The sequence below is a fragment of the Chlamydotis macqueenii genome, chromosome Z (assembly GCF_036417535.1).
Source record: "Chlamydotis macqueenii isolate bChlMac1 chromosome Z, bChlMac1.mat, whole genome shotgun sequence".
NCBI lineage: Eukaryota > Metazoa > Chordata > Aves > Otidiformes > Otididae > Chlamydotis > Chlamydotis macqueenii.
This window is the reverse complement of record NC_141593.1, coordinates 54,899,447-54,922,334: the sequence shown is the minus strand read 5'-3', so window position 1 is coordinate 54,922,334 and position 22,888 is coordinate 54,899,447. Positions and strand designations below refer to the sequence as shown.

General features: G+C 38.1%; 1 protein-coding gene across 1 annotated transcript in view; it reads right to left on the bottom strand.

Annotated features, from left to right (window-relative positions):
• MEGF10 (multiple EGF like domains 10) overlaps positions 1-22,888 on the bottom strand; it is a 103,781-nt gene that overhangs the window by 4,551 nt on the left and 76,342 nt on the right. Inside the window, exons 14-22 of the mRNA XM_086770713.1 lie at positions 15,105-15,251; positions 12,789-12,923; positions 12,300-12,428; positions 8,531-8,659; positions 6,716-6,844; positions 4,018-4,146; positions 3,266-3,502; positions 1,834-1,961; positions 1,541-1,664 (exon numbers count right to left, since the gene is read on the bottom strand). Coding sequence (XP_086626839.1) covers positions 1,541-1,664; positions 1,834-1,961; positions 3,266-3,502; positions 4,018-4,146; positions 6,716-6,844; positions 8,531-8,659; positions 12,300-12,428; positions 12,789-12,923; positions 15,105-15,251 — 1,287 coding nt within the window. The remainder of the gene's footprint in view (positions 1-1,540; positions 1,665-1,833; positions 1,962-3,265; positions 3,503-4,017; positions 4,147-6,715; positions 6,845-8,530; positions 8,660-12,299; positions 12,429-12,788; positions 12,924-15,104; positions 15,252-22,888) is intronic.

The following is a 22,888-nucleotide window of genomic DNA, read 5'->3' as shown; positions in this document are numbered from 1 at the left end:
TATCAGCAATGCCTGACAACTGTCTTCGGAGACCTGGCACGTACCTACTTACTAGCTTTGATTGATACTAAGGAGTGCTAATTTTAAAATCAGATTGTATTGTGGTACTATGCTAGAAGTCTTACAGAAGTCTAAAATAATTTTATCTATACAAATCTCTATAAGCAAAATTCACAGTTTCCAAGAATGAAATTACGTTATTTGAGGAGACCTAAACCAATTAATTTTATTCCTGTCTCAACTGTCAGCAGTTCTGTTGTTTTTTACCAAGACTAACGCCCGGGTCACCAGCCTAGAGTTACCCAAGCAATCCCAACTGATCTTCTAGAAAATAGACATAATACCAGCATTTATCCAGTCCTGTAGAATCTCCCTGTTACTCAAGATGTACTGCAGTCAGTTAATGATAGTCAGTATTTCTCAGGAGTCCTAAGGGCTAGTACAAATGCTTTAAGAAAATGTAACGTTGACCATTGAGCATTATTACTGAAACCCTTTTCTAAAAAAAATGAGATCTGAGCCTGAATTGTGGGTAGTCCAAGACTGATGATGAGCAAGGAAAAAAATAATGCTGCGTACTGTTGTTCTGATTTCCAGAATCTGACACTGATAAGGACGAGAAATGAAAGTAACTAAATGATCTAAATTGTACTGGCACTGTCCCTTTTAAGGGTTTCACTGGTCATAGATATGATCAGTACAATCCAGTCTGTTTGGAATGCATGAGATAGGGAAAGGATGAAAAGACAGTAAAAGACAGCATAAAGCAGGATACAGCAACTCTCACAACTTCTCAAGAATTTTTCTTCGTAAGGACTACAGTCCGTCTTATAGCAAGCAGGAGGCTTAGATGGGAAGATGCTCCTAGAATTTACATCTGAAGCAGCTCAGATGATGAGAAACTACTTTTTAAAGCATTGGTTCAATTTGATGGAGATTTAAAAAAAAGGATGTATGCAACTTTTGATTTATTTAATAAGAACAAGTAATTTTGCCAAAGCAAACCCGTATTGTACAACATCCCTTGTTTTATGAAACTAATTAATAAGCAAATATTTTAATAAAAATAACATTACATATTTTGCATATCATGTCTGCACTAGGCATTGGACTGACTCACTGTTCCTCACAAGGAGTCACTTTTTTATCTCTAAAAGTACTGCCTTAAAGGAAGGTCAAACCCATAACACTGAACTTCACACACAGTCTCACAACCGTGAGTGCAGAACCAGGAAAACATCCCTGCTTTCCAATCCATCCCAAACACAATGAATAATGAGGGCTACAGAACCTCTCCTATGAAGAGAGGCTGAGAGAGCTGGGGCTGTTCAGTCAGAAGAGAAGGCTCTGGGGAGACCTTATAGCAGCCTTCCAGTACCTGGAGGCTGGATGGGGCTTTGAGTGACCTGACCTAGCAGAGGGTGTCCCTACCCATGGCAGAGGGGTTGAAACTAGATGATCTTTAAGGTCTCTTCCAACCCAAATCATTCTATGATTCTGTGAATAACATTCACATTCTCCTCCTTTTTTTTCCTCTTACCGAGCTCATTGAGGTAGCCACCATGTTTCCAGTCTGCAGGTAATGTTCCTGTGTAGTCCATGATAGTGCCTCGTTTTCCAGGTTCCACATTTTTGAGGTTCACAAACAGCTGATTATTTTTTGCCTATTTCAAAGAAAGATAGGTAATAGAAACTGAAACTGACGGGAAGTTGTTGAATGTCCAGGTGATACTCAGGGAAAGCAAAAATAAATGAAACATTAAATATTAGGGAACAAAGTAAAATAAACCAAAGGCTAATTTACACACAAGCATCTAGATTTTTATGCTTTACCTTTGCCAGGGTCATTCTGTCCATGTTGTTGACATGAGGTGGGGTAGTGCATTGAGTTAGAGTATGATAACTGGGGTTAGAGAAATAGTGACTGTTAGCATTTCCACCATTATTATGAGGGATGGTTTCTAAAAAGAAAAAGAACAAGTAAAAACAACATGGCATTTCTTTCTTATGATATGTCTTTGACAGTGCTGCACTGATTTCAGAATCTCATTTGGAGTTTCTTGAAAAAATATCTAAAAACCTTGCATTCTTTTAAAGAAATTAGAGATACAGAGCATGTAGAACATACTAGTCATGTTCTCACTTTCAGCAAAGAGCATTCACAAGTGTAACTTGCTAACTTCTCCTCCCGTGGTCCCTTCTTTCTTTTGTGTCTGTAGTCATAGCATTGTTCTAATTACAGACAATTCTACCATCAAATTAACAGCAACATTTTCTAGTGCTTCAAGAGCACCACCACCTTTGCAGATACATCTTTCTTGACTCTGATAACTGTCTCTGCTAGCTTCTTTACCTGCTGCCTTCCTTAATAGCTGTGTACAGCTGAAGTTTCATGTACCCATTGCACCCCAAGTCACATGCACTTTCATAGATCGAAAACTCCTGGCTTGTTTCAGGAGCATGGCTTCTTCTCTTCATTTGTTTGACACTCGAGCTACTCTCCTATGCGCCTCTCTACAGAATCTTGCCACAGCTAGTGTGAAATCCTTATCTTCTACACTTATAGCAGTTTTTCTGTATTTAAGCTGTTGGCATTGAATTTAAAGTCTCAGTAGAAATCATATTTTTCCATACTTTCCAATTCTGTTTAAAAATAGGCACAGAGAAAGAGAAATGTCTATACTTCCACTGTTTAATGTAGAAAAACATTTGAGGGTGCAAAATGTCACACAGTAAATCACAGTGTATGGTCACCTGTTCCTCACAATTAACACATTTTACCAGGGTAAGCCACCTTCATAGTATCAAAAGCAGAGAATAAAAGACTGATGCAGAACAAACAAAGCAGCTATAGATGCTGGGGTAGCATCCTTCTGAATTTGGGTGAAATGTCTCTGACAGCTGACAGGTAAGTACACAAGTCTACCATCACATCCTGCTGTTCTCATGTGCCAGTTCAGCAGCACCACTGTCAGTGTGGTCTCAGGGGCTGGGCTACTCTCCTGAAAAAGGCCGTTGAGAGCAGTGTTTCAGTATTCCTCTTCCCTCCCATGCCTCTCTTTTCAGCAAGGCTTCCAAGGCAGAATTGTAGATGCCCTTTTCGGAATCGAGTATGTTCCTGCTCACAGCAGCCCTCGCTAATGTGAAAAGGTGAAACGTGCACATTCAAGCCCTGTTAGGGGCAGATCTGAACCCCTTCAGAGCTCAGCTGAAAAAGCACAAAGTCAGGAGATGGAGAAAGAAACCTGTTCTAAATGTCACTTACCTGAAATGGTGTAATCACCATTGATGACTCTCATAGCAGGAGTATAGGTCACTGCAGGCATGTTTGTTTCTTTCCCTTTCTGCTTATGTCTGTAAATGATGAACAGCACTAGCAGGAAAAGCACAACCAGGACAAGAATGATGATGCCTGCTATAGCTCCTATCTGATAAGAATCAGCAGGGATAGCAGTACTGGTACGGCTTAAACTGTTCAAGTTTCCCACTATAATTACACCAGCTGAAAGAAGAAATGAAAATGTATGGCATAAATTCAGAGGCTTATATGTCAGAAGCAGAAGACAATATTTCACTTCTAAATCTTCCTGCTGATTTAACTATAATAATTCTAAAATAGAACTGCATCAGAAACCAATGTGAAGACAATCCTAGCTTTAAGGAAGAGTATTCATCTTCACAGAATGAGATATCTTCATGGAACTGAAAAACTAAAAACATTCTCTAGGCAAAAGCAGAGAGCAGATAAAGCACATGCTCTGTCAGCAGCTTTGGACAGCACAGCACTGTAAAACATTTCATGCAACCTACACTTGAGTGCTTTGCTCCAATAAACTATCACTGAGGCATCTAATACTTAAAAAATATACAGAACATATCTAATTTAATAGAATGGACTATTTAAACACACATACTTTATCAGATTAAGTTCAGGAACGATACAGAGATGGAATTTAATAGGTTAATCCAAGTTTTATATAAAGCAATTACAGTAATTTTATTGCATCCAGGCTTTACCTTGATCACACCTGGCCCCTTTCCAGCCTGGGCTGCAGTAACATGTTCCTGTGATGTGATCACAGGTTGAGTTGTTCAGACAGTCACATATCTGCCGGCATCCATAGCCATATGTACCTTGAGGACATTCTGCACAAAATAAGTGCAGATAGAAATCAGACACAGTCAGTACTTCTTAAATGTTTCGATATTACAGATCTACAGCGCCGTAAGTGCTTAACCGTTTGTTTCTCACCCCCACGCGGTTTTGTGCATGGCCAGCAGATGGCAATGTGTTATCAGTGGTAGACCTCTACGGAAAACGTTTTCTTAAGAGGACCTCTCTGTCTGTCTCTCTGTTAGCGTGTGTGCGTGTATGCACAGGAAAGGAGAAGGAAAAGGTGAAAGCAATTGTATTCAGAAGTGGTTTTCCTTTACTTGTAATGCTGCTTCCACTAAGGCAGTGAAATTAGGAAGGAAAAAAAGCCAAAAAGGATTAACAGGATAGAAGACAGTGAAGAAATAGACAACATGTGAAAAAAGTTGCAATTCTCCGCCACAATGTCAGGTCTCCCAGGTTACTCGCATCCCAGTGCTTGAAAAATCACATAACCATACGAGTGGAGCCAGACATCTGGCTAGTGTCATGTCACAGAACAGATGTGCTGATGTGGTAAAAGAGCAAGAGGTAAGGGCCATAAGAATGAGTCCAACGTACACCACACATTTATATAAAAATAAAACTGGTCCTAGGCTGATTATAGCATACTTTCATAATGTAATGGGCACATTGAGAAACTACCTACAGGAGGAAAATGCTAGATTATGAATAATAAGATAACTGGAAGAGTTTTACATTATTTTTTTTTTCTCTCCCAGAATTATGTGAATACAGTAATTAATTACTGATCAAGGGGTCTCCTACATCATGTAATTAGCATGGTACAAAAATTATTTCTTTTAAACAGCTACCTCTGTTACTGTGTGGCTTGTAACATTATTGTAGTTTGATGATTTGAGGAAGTGTGGTATTTCTTCACCTTCTGAGACTCAATTTTCTGAAATCTCTCATGAGGTCTGCAATTTTTATTTTTGTCTTTTTAAAGGAATGTAAGTCATCTTATATGTATTCCCAATTTAAAATAATGCACAAGGTAATGTAACATAACAGGCACCAGAGAAACATTCCTGCAGTCTTGATAAATCCAGACTTAAGTGGAATTTCATGCTTATACACCTTTTCCTTCTTTTGGTTACATTCAATAAAACAAGATTATAACTACTGAAGTAAATGGCTGCGCAAAAACCATCATGTCGTAGTATATTCTGGCATTTTTAAATCTGAATTGGAATGAAAAGTCAATTTTTAAAACTGATGTTGAAATTCAGAAATATCAAAACATCTAGTTTACTATTGTTAAATCATTACTGTCAAATCACAGGATAAAATATAAAATCTATAAAACATAATAATAAAGTTAGACTTGTGAAAGTATTCAAATTTTTTTTTTAATATCATGACATCAAGGTAGGATCTTTAAAAGTGTATCCTAAACATTATTGCTTTTTTGAAGTGAAACACTGAAATCATCAGAGTATAATAAGAAAATTGAAATAGCGAATAATTACATGTTCCCAGCTATTATGTCACTGAAATAAATATATTCCTTTAAACCACTCCGAATTTACTGCAACTGTATTTTTCTTAGGAAAAAAAAAATCCACTTCCAAATTTTTAGTGGTTCTACCATAGATGTTGATGAGCCTTAAAAACATAACTCTTGTTGCAGCTGGGGCTAGACCCACTGCTGAGGGAATAAAGTGTGTCTACAGGGATGGTAACCTCCCCTCCCTTCTGTTACAGTGCTGCCAGGTGTGACACATGCTATCTTGGCCACTGCACAGCCCTTCAGATCCAGATGCAGCTAAATCAGTCCTGGTTACAGGTAATATGTAGTGTCCTCCAAACATCAAAAGCAAAGCCCCGTGCACAACACTGATGCCAAAGACAGGTTGGCATCAGTGTTGTGCACATCACAATGGTAGGTTGAACGGATTGCTTTGCACTGCAGTATAATGCATGAAGTGTGGCAGCACCACTCCATAATGTTAGCAAGAGTTGGACTAACAGTTCTGTGCTTATGAGCCTGACTGTTCTTTTAATGTTGTAGAACATTATAGCACCACTGATGGCAGTGGTGTTTTTCTTTATTTTCTTGGGTAAAGAATCACAGACATATTAAAACAAAATGCCATCTATTACGCTTTTATAATCCAATTGCACTCTAAAACCACATTGCAAGGATTAATTTTATCCACTAGGATTGATGTGGTACTTCTTATCTTTAGTTTTCCATTAGTTTTCATTGTGCTTTAGGCTAATAACAATTACTTGGATTCATTTGTTACTTTTACATGACAGAGTCGTTGGGGTTTTTTAGCATTATGTCCAAAACAGCCAGAATGTAGTACAAACGCCTCTTAGACGCAGCTACAAATTGAAAGAAATAGCCATCACAGTCATAATCAGTCTTAATAACTAATTCTGTGGGCTTTTATCTGTTTGGAAAAAGCCTAGGTTGAACTCCTGAAGCTCTTTCCACATCACAATTCCCACTAAAGCCAAGGGGCTGCATCACAACACTGGCCAAAGCAACAGAGGGTCGGCTCAGGGTTTAGTATTTGCTGCCAGGCACAAACAGTTCCCATCCGTACTCACTCTGCTCGCAGTGCTTCCCCATGAACCCTGTGCGGCAGGTGCACTGCCCACTGATATGGTCGCAGTCAGCTCCGTTCTGACACTGGCATATCAACGCACAGTCCTTCCCATAAAACCCTAGGGGACATCCTGGAATACAAGGAGAGGGAGGGGAGAAGGAGTGAAACAACTGCTCTGGAAATAAAATGCAAATATTCTGGTTAAGTATGTTATTGAGAAGTAATTTCTATAGCCCCGCTACTCAACATGGCATTCTATAAACAAAATAGATCAAGAAGTACTCTATTTTAAGTGGTTTAAAATACACATTAAACAAAAACTACATAAAAGTGAGGTTGGGGAATTGTGTGGACAGCAGATGTTCAGAAGAAGGCAGCAACAAGGGCTCCTCAAGAAATGCATTTAAGAAGATAAAGGAGGAAAAAGAGGGCAGTTTGTGAACCAGAGCAGGGAAACCGTTCAGTGATGAAGGAACCTTTGAACGTATTTTTTCTGCACAGTTCATGCTGAAGCATAAAAAATTAGAAGTAATAAAATCCTGTATCTCAGCTCCTTACAAATACACTATTTCAGTACAAAGAAGACATATCATGGTGAAGAGACCATTATTCATCAGCAGGAAGCAAAATAACCATGATAGCTAACAGCTGAACCAGTATAGTGAATGTCTTCCAGAGCTGCTTCTCTATGGCCCTATAATATATCTGTTATTTCCTGCCATAATGACATGATTCAGTTGAAAAAGGAGAGTTCTGATTTTATGAAAACCATGCACTTAAACACTGAATGCAAAACACAGTTAGCAGCCTTATTTTTATTGAGTTCAAAGACAATGGCTGTGTCCAGATTACAGACAGTGAGGGTGCCTGGACTGATGATACACTAAATTGAAGCTATAATATGATAAAGATAAGAAGCCAACTTTATCAATATCTATCTAACAAATGTTAATTTCTCGAACTTTGTATGAACTCTTACTCAGCATATAACGAGTGCCAAATACTTAGACCCAGTCACTGCACTGCTTGTATTTTTATTTTCGTGAGAAGCTCTTGGAAAAAAAATCAATATGAATGCTTTAATTACATGAAGAAAATTCCATAACAAATTTAACACTACAGTGTACTGAAGTGAAGTTTCTAAGTTCCAAATAAAATAGCTTCTATATCAGTATTTGAATTACAGGTGCTGAGCTACAGCTGTTGTTGCAATTGCCCCCAGGAGGTAACAATTACAGATACAAGATTTACTGTATGATCACTTTGCAGTGACAACAGGGACTGTGCCTCACTAGACCACAGTCACAGCTATAAGCTAGAAACTGTGGCTTCAGTCAGCTCTGTGTTATCTTACAGTCTTGGCTGTTGGGTCCCTGCTGCTGGAGTACTTCTTGGAGAGGTTTCAGAGAGTAAAGGAATTAGACAGTATCATCATCCCGTCCTGCGGGGAATGCTTGCAGAGCTGACACCATCCATGTTACAGACTGCAGCTATAACCGCACATCTGCAGTGGTAGCATCTGAATGTCACATTCATTCTGCATGTGCATGTGACAGACTCTTCCACAGGGATGCCTGGCTGCAGCCAAAAGTTGTCTTCCCATGACGGAAGGCTAAAGAATGTCACTACACTGGCCATTACTCTGCCAGTGATTATACAGGGGCATCCCTGCAACCATGGAGGTAATGTGTTGCATATTCTGGGTCAAAAAAGGTTCAGCAGCATGGGAAGAAATCAATCAATAAAGTGTGAAAATACTGAAGGAAAATTCTGTCACTGCTTTGTAGACTATGAACAGATAACAAAAGTAACTTACTTTGTGTACAGTAAAGGCCAGTCCATCCTGGGGTACATTTGCACTCCCCATCATAAGCACTGCAGTAAGCTCCATTGTGACAGTTGCACGTGTGGATGCAGTTTGGTCCCCAGTGGGAAGGTGGGCAAGCTAAAACAACCCAGAGTAGTTAATTAATCTCAAATGACAAAGATCCTTGATACTGATGAATAGAGCTGCTTATATTCACAGATGAGCACTACTTCGATTGGGGTTTGTTGTTTTTCTTTTAGATGCATTTTTTGGGCTGCTCCATTCTGAGCAAATTGCCACAGTTTGTTTTGTTTTTTTTTTTTAACTAAGGAATCATTTTACTCTAGATAAAAAGTGCTGAAAAAGACTAAATGTGTGAAAGGAACCACTGCCCAGCAGGTTGAGGGAGGTGATTCTCCCCCTGTATTCTGTACTCGTGAGACCCACCTGCAGTACTGCATCAGCTCTGGAGCCCTCAACATAAGAAGGACACGGACCTGCTGGAGCAAGTCCAGAGGAGGACCATGAAGATGACCAGAGGGCTGGAGCACCTCTCCTATGAGGACAGGCTGAGAGAGCTGGGGCTGTTCAGCCTGGAGAAGAGGCAGCTCTAGGGAGACCTTATAGTGGTCTTCCAGTACCTAAAGGGGGCCTACAGGAAAGATGGGGAGAAACTTTTTATCAGAGTCTGTTGTGACAGGACAAGGGTTAATGGTTTTAAAATAGAAGAGATAGATTCAGACTAGGCATAAGGAAAATTTTTTTTACAATGAGAGTGGTAGAACACTGGCACAGGTTGTCCAGAGAGGTGGTAGATGCCCCATCCCTGGAAACATTCAAGGCCAGGTTGGATGGGGCTCTGAGCAACCTGATCTGGTTGGAGATGTTCCTGCTCCTTCCAGGAAGGTTGGACAAAATGACCTTTAAAGGTCCCTTCCAACTCAAACTATTCTATGATACATACTTGATACTCAGTAACTAGGGCACTCTTACCAGCTTTCTCATCAAGAAAGCCATGGAAGTTTCTGTTCTTAATTTATTTTTTAACCTGCAAACTGTTCAGTACAGTCAAAGAGATAACCCTTTTAAACCTTAAAAGTGAAGGAGAAGGTTGAAACAGAGAATGTTGAAAAATATCTTACAGCCTATACTTTTAGACCCAATACTAAGCTTACTTCTTGTACTTCCACTGTTAGATTCTACATAATTGCCTAAATATGGTGCGTATAGTCAGGACTGTACCTCAGTCAAGTTACCTCAGTTGCTTCCATGGGTCCACTAATCAATATAATATTTATAAAAAGCAAGTAATTATCTATAAAATGGAGATTTTTTTTCACTCACAATCATTTTGACACATTATGATATAGAATTTTACTTACTGCTTTGAAAATGTCATGCTGAATGAATTCAGTACTATGTGCTGCCATTAGAACAGTGCAGTGGTTCCAAAATGCTAATTACTATTCAGAGACAGCACAAGATAATTTTCTTCATGTTAGAATATCACTAAGTGCAGAGGGCACTCTAAGAATAGCCCCTTTCTGTTGATTAGGATTCACATCTGGAGGTTTTTATTTATTTCTTTAGTAAGGAGATGTATAATTTAAAAAACAGTTTTGTGGAAGTACAACATGAGTATTTCACAGGAGAGAAGAAACAGGTCAGACACGGAAGCCTTAGCTTTCTTCCTGTGTAAGTCTGAAGAGGCTGATAACTCCTTATTCTTGTGTGCTGATTTGGTTGTCCAGAGACCTGTCTGAGAGCAATAAAACTCCTGATTCTTTTAAGTGTTTGCATAATGACTCCTCTATGTGTGGGGTGTATTTTTGCGAAGTACTACTTTTCCCAAATTTCACTTCATTAAGAAATATACTATATTGTATTGAAAAAAAAGTACTAAGTTGTTTTTCATTGTTTCCACTTCAGTTGTGCCTTAAAATAATTTTTATTATTGTTTTTTGTTTAAAATTAGTGGTCTGCTAAGAAAGAACGTAAATTACATAGGGATGAAAGGTCTGAAGTTTCAAAAAGGCTAGTTCCAAAAGAAATTAATGGAATCATTATTTTCCATGTGAACGAAAGGCCTTTATACAAAGCAAATAAACTTCCTCTGTTACAGTCCATGAACACAGCCTCAATAGACTCTTCCATTCATATTGCTGGCACCATTTTCTTGTTATTGATTCAGTGAGTAAGTCCCTCCTCCTCCTAAATACCCCTATTCTGCTACTCTCCCAACTACCTACTTATTTTACCATAAAAACAGGGCCCTTTGTTGCTACTGGCTTCCACAGGAATAGGCCCAAGATTTATTTTGGTATCATATTGAGTTGTGCATGCTAATCACTTTGCAGAATTTAGCCAGCAAAGGTTTTTTTCCAAACTGACCAGATGTTACATTGCACTGGTACAGAGCCAGTTAACCTGGACCAGTCAAACTGTAAATTATATAAACCAATGGGGCATGTTATTAGGAAATGCACCTCCCCAGAAACCCCAGCACAATGTCTTTTGAATTTTTGACATATCAGGGTCTGGTACAACTTCTTTTATTCATAAAAATGGGTTGACTGATATTTTGGCATGCATGTGTTTCAGGCTGTGTGGATTTTGGAACCTTATGGAACTGGATATGCTTCTTGTGAGAATTTCGCTTCAGGTATTTCTTTCCTGTCATTAGTAATTTGCACAGACCCAGCAAGGCATTTGGAGAATTCCTAATTCTTTAATAAAATAACTCTATAAAATATAATAAAATTAGGGCCTAGCCCCTCTCCTTTTTAAGTTAGTAATGAAGTCTTCACCAAGTTTAGCATACCAAGACAATATGCATCGAGTGAGGCAGAATGACACCAAAAATGTGTATCTGTGAAACATTTATAAAAGGAAGAAAGAGCAAAATCCATCAAAACATTATAAGCACTTTACAAAATTCATGGTGAAAAATTTCTTAACAAAATGTTCAAATGTTGAACAACAATAAGGCTGGTCTTGCAGCCAGAGTACTAACTTGTATCTAAGAAAATCTTGGCTTTGTTCTAAGCTACTTTGCCAGTAGCTCTCTGTGCAACTGTAGTACGAAAAAACAGCCGTATTTCAGTGCCTGAGCTCCTTATTTGTGAAGTAATACCTCTGTTATTCATAAGACTGTCCTGAAGATACAAGCTCAGCGATATTCACAACACTGTAGTAAGATCAAATAATTACAGATAAGCAAACAACAGGTCAAGAACCCTCTCTGCAATGCAAGATTAATCAACTTAGAGACTTATTCATGTTGGAAGAGATCTCTAGCATCACCTAGTCCAACATCCTATTCAAAGGATCTTCAATGAGAATAATTTCGCCACCTCTTCCAGGCTGGAGACTTCAGAGCCTCTCTGCATGGCTGCTGTGTTTGGCCACTCTCACAGTAAGGATTTTTTTTTTTTCTTGTAAAAGTCACCCTTGATGCAACATGTGAGCATTGCCTCTTATCTTCTCTCAGTGCACTTCTGAAACTACTCTGATCCAGCTTCTCTACAACTCTTCTTTGTGCAGCAGAAGAGTGAAAATTGATCCCTCCTGTCATATGCTCCAGCCCACTTACAGATAGTGCAAAAGTGTTTCTGATAGTACTGATGAAATACAGAAAAGTTTAGGATCTCTTCACTATATACCATGAAGTCCTCATTTCTGACGTAAGACAGTGTTTCTTTATCAAAAAGTAGGTATTTTAAATAGCCAAACCCAGATTAATTGTTTTAAAAATAAAGGGAAAAAGGTTGATACTTACGCTGAGAGCAGTCACTACCAATCCAGCCAGGGTAACACTGACAGGATCTATCAATAGGATTACATGTGCCGTTATTGGTGCAGGTGCATATTCCAATGCAGTTTTTGCCAAATCTTCCACTGGGACACACTGAGAACAAGTGGTTAGAATTAGAACTCCTTAGTAATCAGAATAAGAGTTTATTTTCTTTATTTCAAGAGAAAGCAACTGGATCAATAAACATATTGCTTATGTTAAACGTTAAAGTAAGGCCTTATAAATCCTGGTAAGCCCATTATACCTAAACATTATACAAATAATACAAATAATAATACAGTGCATTTCATACTTAATGATCAAATGTTCAAAGAGCTTAAATCTAATTAAGACTATAAACTGCACATACTACAACAGAAACTACTTTTTGTTGTATAGTTTCCAAATGATGGAATTAAAATCATTACAGTGCTTGATCTCTACATCCCACAGAATCTTTATTACAACTTTTACCTTCATTACAGAGGGCTCCTGTAAATCCAGGTAAGCAGTCACATAAGCCAGTAATATGGTGGCAGGGACCACTGCTGTGTACACACTGGGGGCATGTCTGGCTGCAGCGGTGTCCATAAAACCCAGGGGAACAAACTGGAATCAGAAAGAACCAGCTGTCATTGCCTCCTGTACTTTCTACACAGCCATGAACTACTCATCAGTGCATTTGTTCCTGACTTCTGCTTTCTAAATACACAAGAGTTGGTGGTTGTTATTATTCATACAGTTCAATGCTTTACACTCACAAAAGGAGATTTACTCATCTTCCTCAAGGGTTTACTATGTTCTCACTAGTAATGACTTAGTTGACATTCTATTACTTGGCTCAGACCACACTGTACTTGGGCTATATTTGAAATGCATATATACATCACATATTATACTTATTTGGCTATACATTATATGTCCTCTACAACATGACCACCTTTTAAAACATATTTGAAGAAAGATAATTAAAAAAAATTGAGTGGATAGTTTTATTTGTAGATTAGTAGGGTCATCTTAGACCTTGACTTCTTATGTGTTTCCTAACTTGGAATACAAATAATCATTACTTCACAGAGAAAAATGTACAAACGTTTTCCAGTCATCTTTTCATTTAGGTACTTATTGTACTCATTACATAGTACAGATAGCTACGGATTATCTAAATTTTAGAGAGACCACAAATACAGAGTCTTCCACTTAATTCTTACGCTAAAGGCCCTAGTTTCTTTAAAAAAAGGCTGTCGCATAAGATCTTCTTTGTTGCTCTAATCCCATTTGGCATTTATTTCCTGATAAATTAGAGTATTAGGTAATGCGTCAAGAGAAATACCTGTTGCACAGTGGCAATTAGCACTCATGAAAACTAACTTGGAATCTTTTCAATATTTTAATTTCATTCAAGATTCAGTCTTTTAATTATACACTTCATATAAGTTACGTGGCCAGATCTCTCTAGAGAGATCAACTTTTCCAAGTGAAACCGTGCCAAAAGGTCTTCCTGTTTACTGAGAAGGCACTTTCTGACTTGGATCCAAATTATTCGTATGACCTTTGTCTTCCTGGCCTCCAGACTGTGCATCAGAGAGGGACTGTGAGAGCCAGTGGCTTGGAAGCCTCTTGTCCAGGTTATAAGCACAACTCCAAAACACAGGGAACATTTTTACATGTAGTGTTACATTTAGTCTGCCTCTGGATTAACTGATTAACTGCAAGGCCTGCAGAGATTAGATAGTGAGAATAATTACTGCACTTAGAAACGCTTAAGGAATACTAATGCCACACTAATGTGGGAATTAGTAGTGCCACAGGCAATCACATTCTTCAGCTTGAAATCTTGCCATTTCTGGACTGTTAGAACTTCATCCTCCTCTGGTTCTCCTACCTTCTAGTAATTGTTTCATGTCTTTTCTTGCCTTTTAAGCCTCTTTTGGAGGACCCAGTAGTATCTCTGCTTCGCCTTACTCCACCTGCTATTTGACTCTGTTTCTGGGAGACCTCCTCTGACAACAGGTCTACTCTCCAAGTGCAGAGGACTCACATTTCTCTTCACTGAACAACCCTCCCTCACAGCTTCAACAATTCAAACTGAAGACAGCTAGACTGCTGGCAAACTGTGATGAATCTTCATAGGAGGGTAGATATTTTGCACATCATCTTATCTTCGCCTCCCTGTTTCTAGTATGATTTGCCTCAGTTCATCTATATCTCTTTCCTTGTAACATTTAAATTTTACAGAGACAGATTTTTCAGATGCAAGTAACAGGTACCTAGGACATCCTATACTTACTCTGAGGCCCGATCTCACTGGCCATTCCTTGCTGCTTCAAAAGAAGTGTTTTAAAAACACAAGTAAGCCAATGATCCCTGCCAGATTCAACAGGAAGCTGATTTCTAGCTTCTGAAACTTGTGCATGTTTTATTTACCTACCAAAATATGTATTACAAAATTGATGTTCATCAATCACATTTGGAAATGCTTCCCTTTAGAATGGAATCCTCTACTAAATTTGTTTCTTAGAAAGCCACATGCATAATGATGCCACAGCACAGACAGTGAAAAAAACTAAAGTTGTACCACAACAAGAAAAGCACTTCTTGTAGGAAACATTTGTTACTTTCAGGTAACACTTTCTTCTGTATAGTCACACCTTTTGACAAAATGTCCACTCAAGGAGTGTTTCATAGTACTTAATATTATAATTAATAAACCATCATAGTATTACATCATATGTAGTCCAAGCAAGGGAGGGAAAAACAGAGATGTTAAAGTGTTCATTTTGTCCTTACTTCTCTGACAGGTTGTGCCTCTGTATCCTGGTGCACACTCACAGATTCCATCATCTGGAGAGCAGGATGCTCCATTTTTGCAGTAACAAGACAGCGAGCAATTTGGACCCCATTGTCCCTCAGCACACACACTGTCACAGTGAATGCCTGCAAGCACAAATAAACAGTAAGCCTTTGCAAAGAACACTTATGCATAGTTAGTTCAAACCTTTGGTCCTCAGAGAACTATTTTTAAAACACAGCTCACAAAACCTGTTTATGAAAATACCACTAACATCAGGAAAATAGTACAAGATAAACTTGCTTCTCTTCTCCTGCCTTCTCCCAAAACAGTAAATTTCTTTTGTATTCCGGTTTTGACAAGATGTATGTAAGGGCTGATCCTTATTTCTGTAACAGGAAAGCACTTTTGCAGATTCACATGCAACACAAGAGCTCCATGGGATGCTTCCCTCCAGGCTTGCTGCCCACCGATACTTTAAGATCTACAAAGATAATGCAAGCTTCTCAACCATATAGAGAGTTCCATAATTTTCCAAGACCTTTATACACATAAAAATATAAAAAGGTCTTTTATTCCTCTCACTTTCACCACTTGTATCAATAAAAAGAATCAAAAGTAGAAAGCAGTTAAAATGCTTGACAAAAGGTATTGTAGAAACTTTTCTTTTTGAATGTAAAAATTCTTAAGGACTGACATAATTTTGTGTAATAATGGGGTGCAGGACACAGAATGATTTCTAATTAGTGGTGAGCTGATTACTGCTAAGCCTCATACCAAATGGAAAAATGTAGTGCACACAAAGAGTTTCCAAACACACCATGTGAGCATTCCAAAATGCTTAGCTGCAACAGTGTTAAGGATGCTGGTCAGTCAGTGCTTTGTCTAACAATTTTTGGCAGAAAATTGATTATAAAATGGCCACAATCTGAACCCCTGTATAAATCATAATACAAACCAGTAATTATAATCATCCAATCATGGGATGGATTTTTCTTTGCAATGTAGCAACACTAAATATAACTTTCCTGTTTATTTTTCCCACTATCTGCTTTTAAAAAGCAGGCTGCATGTTAAATACCAGCAGCCACCCCTGTGGAACTCAGACCATATTGTGTCTACAGTACTTTGCATTAACAATTACGTATTATTGTAGCTCCTCTACTGAATGAAGCCCTTCGCTAAGGGAAAAGTGGACTGAATCCAACTACAAGCATGTCTTGCTTTGTAAGTATTTCCAGTAGAATATGCCACAGGTTCACTGGCTGCCAGAGTCCTAAAAAAGCAAAAGTTTCACATGTGACAAGAAAAAAAATCTTTTAACTTTGAAGAGCAAAACCCACTGTTCATAACAATATTGAAAAATAATTATACTGTTTACTGATTGACCAGACTCAGAAGTGATTCCTCAGCTCCTACAGCACATGCCTTGTAAAGTTGCCTATATCCAAAGACTAACTATCTAATTAGAGGAAAGGTGAAACTCCAGACTCTCAAATTGTTTGTTGCTCTGCAAGACAATTAACAGATCGAATAATGAAATATGTGGTTCAAGATTGCGCCAACTAACACAAGCAAGAGAGAAAACACTTGCCTTTTAGAATCCAAATGCTAACCAGCAGCAGACAGTACACAGGCCACCAAAAAGCCCTAATTGTACAATGATCATTGGTTAATAATGACCTAAAACAAAATCGTTGTAAAAAATTAAAGGCTTTTTATATAATTACTTCTTCATTTTTGCCTGCATAGGCAAATGTAGATCTTCATCTACATTTAAAAGGCAGGGTAGACTTGTTCTGAGTAGCCAGGGTCAACTTTTTTATTAACTCCTTATTTGTAGATAAATAGATAAAAGAGAGTGGTTTGATTTTAAGAGATGCTGATGAGCAGGATGAGATTACAGCATTTTTTTTTAGAAACAAGATCACTTATTTCAGATGTGTACAATTGCTCTGCTTGAGATTGCCAAATGTGAGAACTCAAGTTTAGACGTCTGCGAAAGCACAAGCAGACACTGCAGACGATTTCAGAACTGAGCCTGGCATTCTGCTCATGTGAGTGTTATCTGTCATATCATACATAGCTTCACTCAGTGAACCCTGCTAGAGAAAAGACATTTTTCACAGAGTCTTAATGGGTTTCAGTGGTGTTCAGTATACAATGGTCACTATTAACAAGTCAGCGGTTGCCAAGAGTTACCATAGTGCATTATCTGAGATTATGTAGACCAGTGACATACAATAACACCAAGCCCAATTATATCGTCTTGATCTGTGCACAGAGGATGCTTTATGACAGCATGGTGTCAAAGAGTGATGCTGGGCTCACAGGGATAGAAAAGACAATGGGCCCCATGCTATACTATATAGAGCCACGATAGTCAAAAGAGCCAACCACTATTAAAAATGAAAAAGGAAAAAGATCCTCCAGTACACATCAGAGAAAATTATCGATTAGAGAAACTGAAAAAATTACCTTTTACCTCCCACTTTCACCCCTTATGAGGAGGTAGTCAGGTGAAGAATGATATCCCTTTACTTAGCAAAGAAACAGTATATTCTAAATATCACTGAATAATAATTATGACAATATAACACACTGAAAGAGTGCTGAATATTACTTGTTTCACTATAAAAGAAATTTTATTATATTCACTATTGATCATAAGCAAAATCAATTTCACTTCTGTGTGTTAGTAGCAAGAATGAATGTAGCAAAGCAGAAATATTAATTCATACAGCGATTCATTGCATCTCTATTTGTAAAAATATATATAATCTCACTCATTCATTGTTCTTTAGATAAGTTCACAAGGCACTTAAAGGTGAGCAACTGAGTTTTACATCTTCTAGTTGTAAAAATCAAATATGCATATTTTTGAGAAAGGTTAGAAACATCAAAAGCATTAAAACATAAAAAAAAAAATTCCAGACTCTGATGCATTATATGAAATTTCAGCAAATAAATTTCTTTTACAGAAAAGCTAGAAATTGGTGAGGAAAAAGAAACATTTTTACTAGAACTCACAAAGCAAGATTAGACTCAGCTTTTACAACAATGGTATCAACAGTGCACTGGCTTACGATTACCACAATTTCAAGTGAGTATTAATCTCTTATGCAATAAAATTGGTTTTGATAAGTTTTTCTTGTTGATTTTGATACTGATAAGGATATCTGCGAGGAAACGTTTTTGCCAGAGCTATGGACAAAGAGCTCTTTGATGGCCTTCACAAGTTGCTAGGCAATAGCTGAATGGTCATGATAAACTTCAGCTAAGCTGCTCTGAAGAAATGCTTATGCATTTAATGCCCAGTGCTTTATGCTGGGGGCCTCACATCTAAATCAGCATTCCCCCAGCATTCGTAATTGCATGAATGAAGTAAATAATTCTTTACGGATATAAGCGTTTCTGCCCGGGCTAGCAGAGTGTTTACATACTCCCTATGCTATATTTTTAAGTTGAGACTCAACGATCCATCTAAGTTAGATCAATGGAGTGCTAATTTGTTTTAGCACTCAAAGGGGAAAAAAATCTACCAATTACTTCCTACAACCTTCTCAGGCGAATTTATTATTGGACTAAGTGCTCTTTTCCAGCTTACTATGTTTCCATTAGCCTGATAAAAAGTTATCTGAACTTTAAAAAGATTTCTTTTTTTCATAAAGAACATGGATTTGCTATACAATTTATCTTCACAACACATGGAACTTTCCAGTATAAAACCTATTTGTATACTGGTGTACCTCTCATATATCAGAGCTAATTTGATATACAATAGCCTAAACAAGAGAAGGATCAAGCCCTCAAAACTTGCGGAAATCTTTGTGTCGTTAAAGCTAATGATATATTTCCATTATGGTCCAAGATCTCACCCTTCCCATTTGAGAGAAATAAAACACTAGATGACTTCTGTTCAAGAAAGGTTAAGACTTCTGATGGTGAGAATCGCTTCCCTATTTCTCTGTCAAATGATGGATGAGCAGCCCAAAGAAAGATGAGAAACAACACAGGGAAGTGGTGAAAAACTTTATGGGCACTATTTAGAAGTACCCTCATTGTCTTTAAGGGAAGAGAAGTGCCTTGCTCCCTGGGTGAAGACAGTCAGAAGACAAAATAAAACTGTCTCAAATTAAGGACCTAATGAAAGGATTGAAAATTTTTCTTTGGATGTTCAGACTGCTGCTTCTCCACTACGGCGGCAGGACAGTTTGTGCCCGTGAGTTTTGGTAGGAAGCCAGCTACAAAAGCTTGTCAACAAAAACAGCACTGTATCAGAGTTTGAAGGCAAATATTAGTATCTGCAAATTTTAGTGGAAGGATCACTTTTCAGATATCCCCGGTAATGTTTCTGAAGGCCATACCATTGCTACATACTATCATCTGCTCCAGTGATACTCTTCATCTACCACATTTTAGGGAGCCACAAGAAAATAATACTTCTTTTCTTACCTTCTTGATACGTAGAAAATAAATATACTTAATTACTGATTCAAAGTTCTTCTTATAAAAGAGGGTATTTCTTCCACATACTGACCCACCACAAGGCACAGGCAATAGAGATACAGACACAGTGAAGTCCAGATGTAGGGGTAGGCCAGACTTCTTACTGAAGAATTTGTCTCCCTAAGTTTGCAAAGTAAACAGGCTGTTTATCATGACACAGTGCCCACATATGATTTCATTTTGTGGCACACTGAATATTCATCACAATGGGACCTCGTGCTTCAGAAGCCCAGGGGAAGTTGGCCAAGGTGGAGGGAAACCCATGTTCTTGCAAGAGGTTCTTGGCTTGGGTACACCAGAGTACCAGCACCAAGCACACTGTTCCAGCAGCAGCTCCCTTCTCAGCCTTAAGGCAAGGGAGACTCATGACAGTACTCTATTATGTCTTTTATCTTCTATGTAGGAGGCGAAAAAAATGTGTACACTTTAAAAGCTAAGGAGCAAGGGAGAGTTCCAGTTCATGCTTCCCAGGGGACCTGGTTATTTGCATTAGCAGGGCGGGTGTCAGATGACAGTCCTCCCTGTTATAATCCAGAAACAAATGTGCCTCTTAGAAATAATGTGAGAAGCACATGGAAAGACACAGCACTTCCTCACAGAAACAACACATCTGGTGATGGGCAATCTGACTAGCATCAGCAGGTGTCCAGCGCAGCAAAAAGTCACCAACACCCTATCTGCTGTAGCATATGGATGAATACTATGAATGCTGGTAAAATGTAGACTGATATTACTGCATCTGTCTTTTCCGTAAACTGACGCTATTGTTTTGGTACAGATAGCAGACTAGTGGTATTTCATAACCCCTGGCATCACATAACCTTTAAATTGATTTTTAAAATAACAAATGTTGTATCCATGTGACATGACATTTCTTCACAAACAGAAAGGTCCAGCAGAACTGCACCCAAGAAAGCACAAAAGTAATGTGTTATCAGTAACATTCATGTTGCTGTAATACAGTAATAAACAAACTATCTGGAGAAAAACCTTTGCTCTTTTTACAATCTTTAATGTGAAATCTCAGTTTGCAAGAATATGAATTCTCTAATTATTAGGCAATTTTGAAAAGTGTATTTTGACAGCTGCTTGCAGAACAGATAAGATTAAGGGATGAATTTAACAGTTACCATGGTGCTTGCTGGATTGTGGTCGTTGAGAGAAGTAGGAGATGTGGCTCTTTAATGGAAGACAACAAAGTTTTCATATAAATTATTAGGAGAATTAATTATCATTACCTATTGGGGGAGTACTTTGTCTAGGTCTTTCTTCTGCTTTCTATTTTAATGGTTCTTACTCCTTTCCATGGTCTAGGCATTGTGCTCTCTCCAAATAAAGAAAAGTTATTTATAAGATACAGTGAAAATGTCAAGGGACGAGAGCATTTGGGGCAGACATCATCCTCTGCGTGGGCGGATGTTTCTCATTTGTGCCATTCTGTCATGTGGCTCCTGGAACGTGATGGAATGGTCAGACTGCCAGGAAAAAACATCACCCTTAACTCTCGCTTTTCTAAGCAGAATTGGGTTGCTGTACAGAGAGCACTTGGTGTAAACTACAGAGAGGGTAGAATTTCTAACAAGAGTCCTATAAACGAAGTCACTTTTGCTTAGAACGAAAAATCTAAGTATCCTCCCAGGCAACAGAACCTGCATTAAAAATAGAAACCCTAAACTAAACCAGAACCTAATTAAACCAATTTTAATTATTTCTTGAGTTTTAGAACAGCTCATGACAACACAATAGTCAATGACTGAAGTTAAACTTTCATTCACAACTAGGACCTAAGAAGTAGAAGTTAATACATTGGGCATGTTCAAAAATAAAGAAAAAACTACTTCAAAAAACTAAACCATACAGCATATTATTGTTGAACCAATGCTCAGCTGTAGCTATACCCTGAGACTAAAGTAAAGGGTAGCATGTTAGCTAGGCTACCTTTTGGTACATGACAGTAGCACTTGTGCCCACTCCAGCAGCTCAGAGCTCCCTTGCTACCCAAAGGAACACGCACTGTACCAGGCTAGTGATTCCCCGCCTCCCCACGCAGCATGTTTCCCGTTCCCCAGCATTATGGCACAACTATGTCATCCAGCAAGGGAAAAATCTTCCACTCTTCATTTACTTCTGCAAAGTTATATAAACTATTCCCCTGGGGAAAGTGTAGACAGCTGCCCTGTTCACAGGGCTGAGAAAAATACGACATTTAAAATACTTTTCAGAAACTTTATATAATTTTGGTGGTATCAAAGCATTTGGGAAAGTTCACCTTGGATTTATCAACTTATTCTTGTTGAAAAAGAAAAAAGATTCACAAGTTCACATTTTTAAGGTTCTTCAAATGTATTTATTTTTTAAAACTACCCTTCCAATGTTTTTTTAACAAATAAATCCTTCATTCGGGTCAGATAAGCATTAGACTGATCCAAAACCAGTTTTTCTCTCTCCTTTTTTTTTTTTTGTCTGGTGGCTGATGATAAGTCTGTCTGATGGTTACTTTCTAACAGAAAAAAAAATCTAAGCTACTCTAATATAATTTGTTGCATTTTAGTACCTTCCTATATTTTCACAAATCCTCCATCTGCTTCTCCACCTATTATGCATCCAAATATGTATACGGCCTCTCTTCTTAATCCTACAACGTAATGCTATCTCTGCAATGTAATGTTACAGTACAGCTATTTGAGAACCTGTTTCTAAAGGATTCTCTCCTTTTTAAAAATCCTTCTAAATATAAGTATCCACACAAAGATCAGACTCCTCACGGCTACTGCTCTGACATGTAGAGTGTGGGAGGAGTATTCTTCCAGACATGGAGAATAAAGCAAACTATGCCGTTAATGTCATATGGTGTGTCTAGACATCACCAACATGTTGAAACTAGTCTGCTGCACACACTGTTGTGATGACATCATCCAGGGATGGACACTTAGTTTTATCTATAATCACGCATGAAGTCTCTTTCTAGCAAAATCTTCTTCCTTCCTAAACATGAAGATGAAATAAGATTTCACTAGAGGCAAATATATTGTCTCTTTTTCAGTACCTGAGTTCAATACCACAGCCAAGGTTTGTGCTATGCTTGAAGCCTCTGTCACATCCCAGGTCAGTTGTATCACACTAGCTAGGTAATTTTTATAACCTATTACAAAAAGTTGCTAAATTTTCAGTATGGCCTTTCAAAAGTATCTACTTTAATCTGACTTCATTCATTAATCTACTTTTGGTCCCTGATGATTTATCTCAGTTTCAGGTAACTCACAAGAGGTATTTT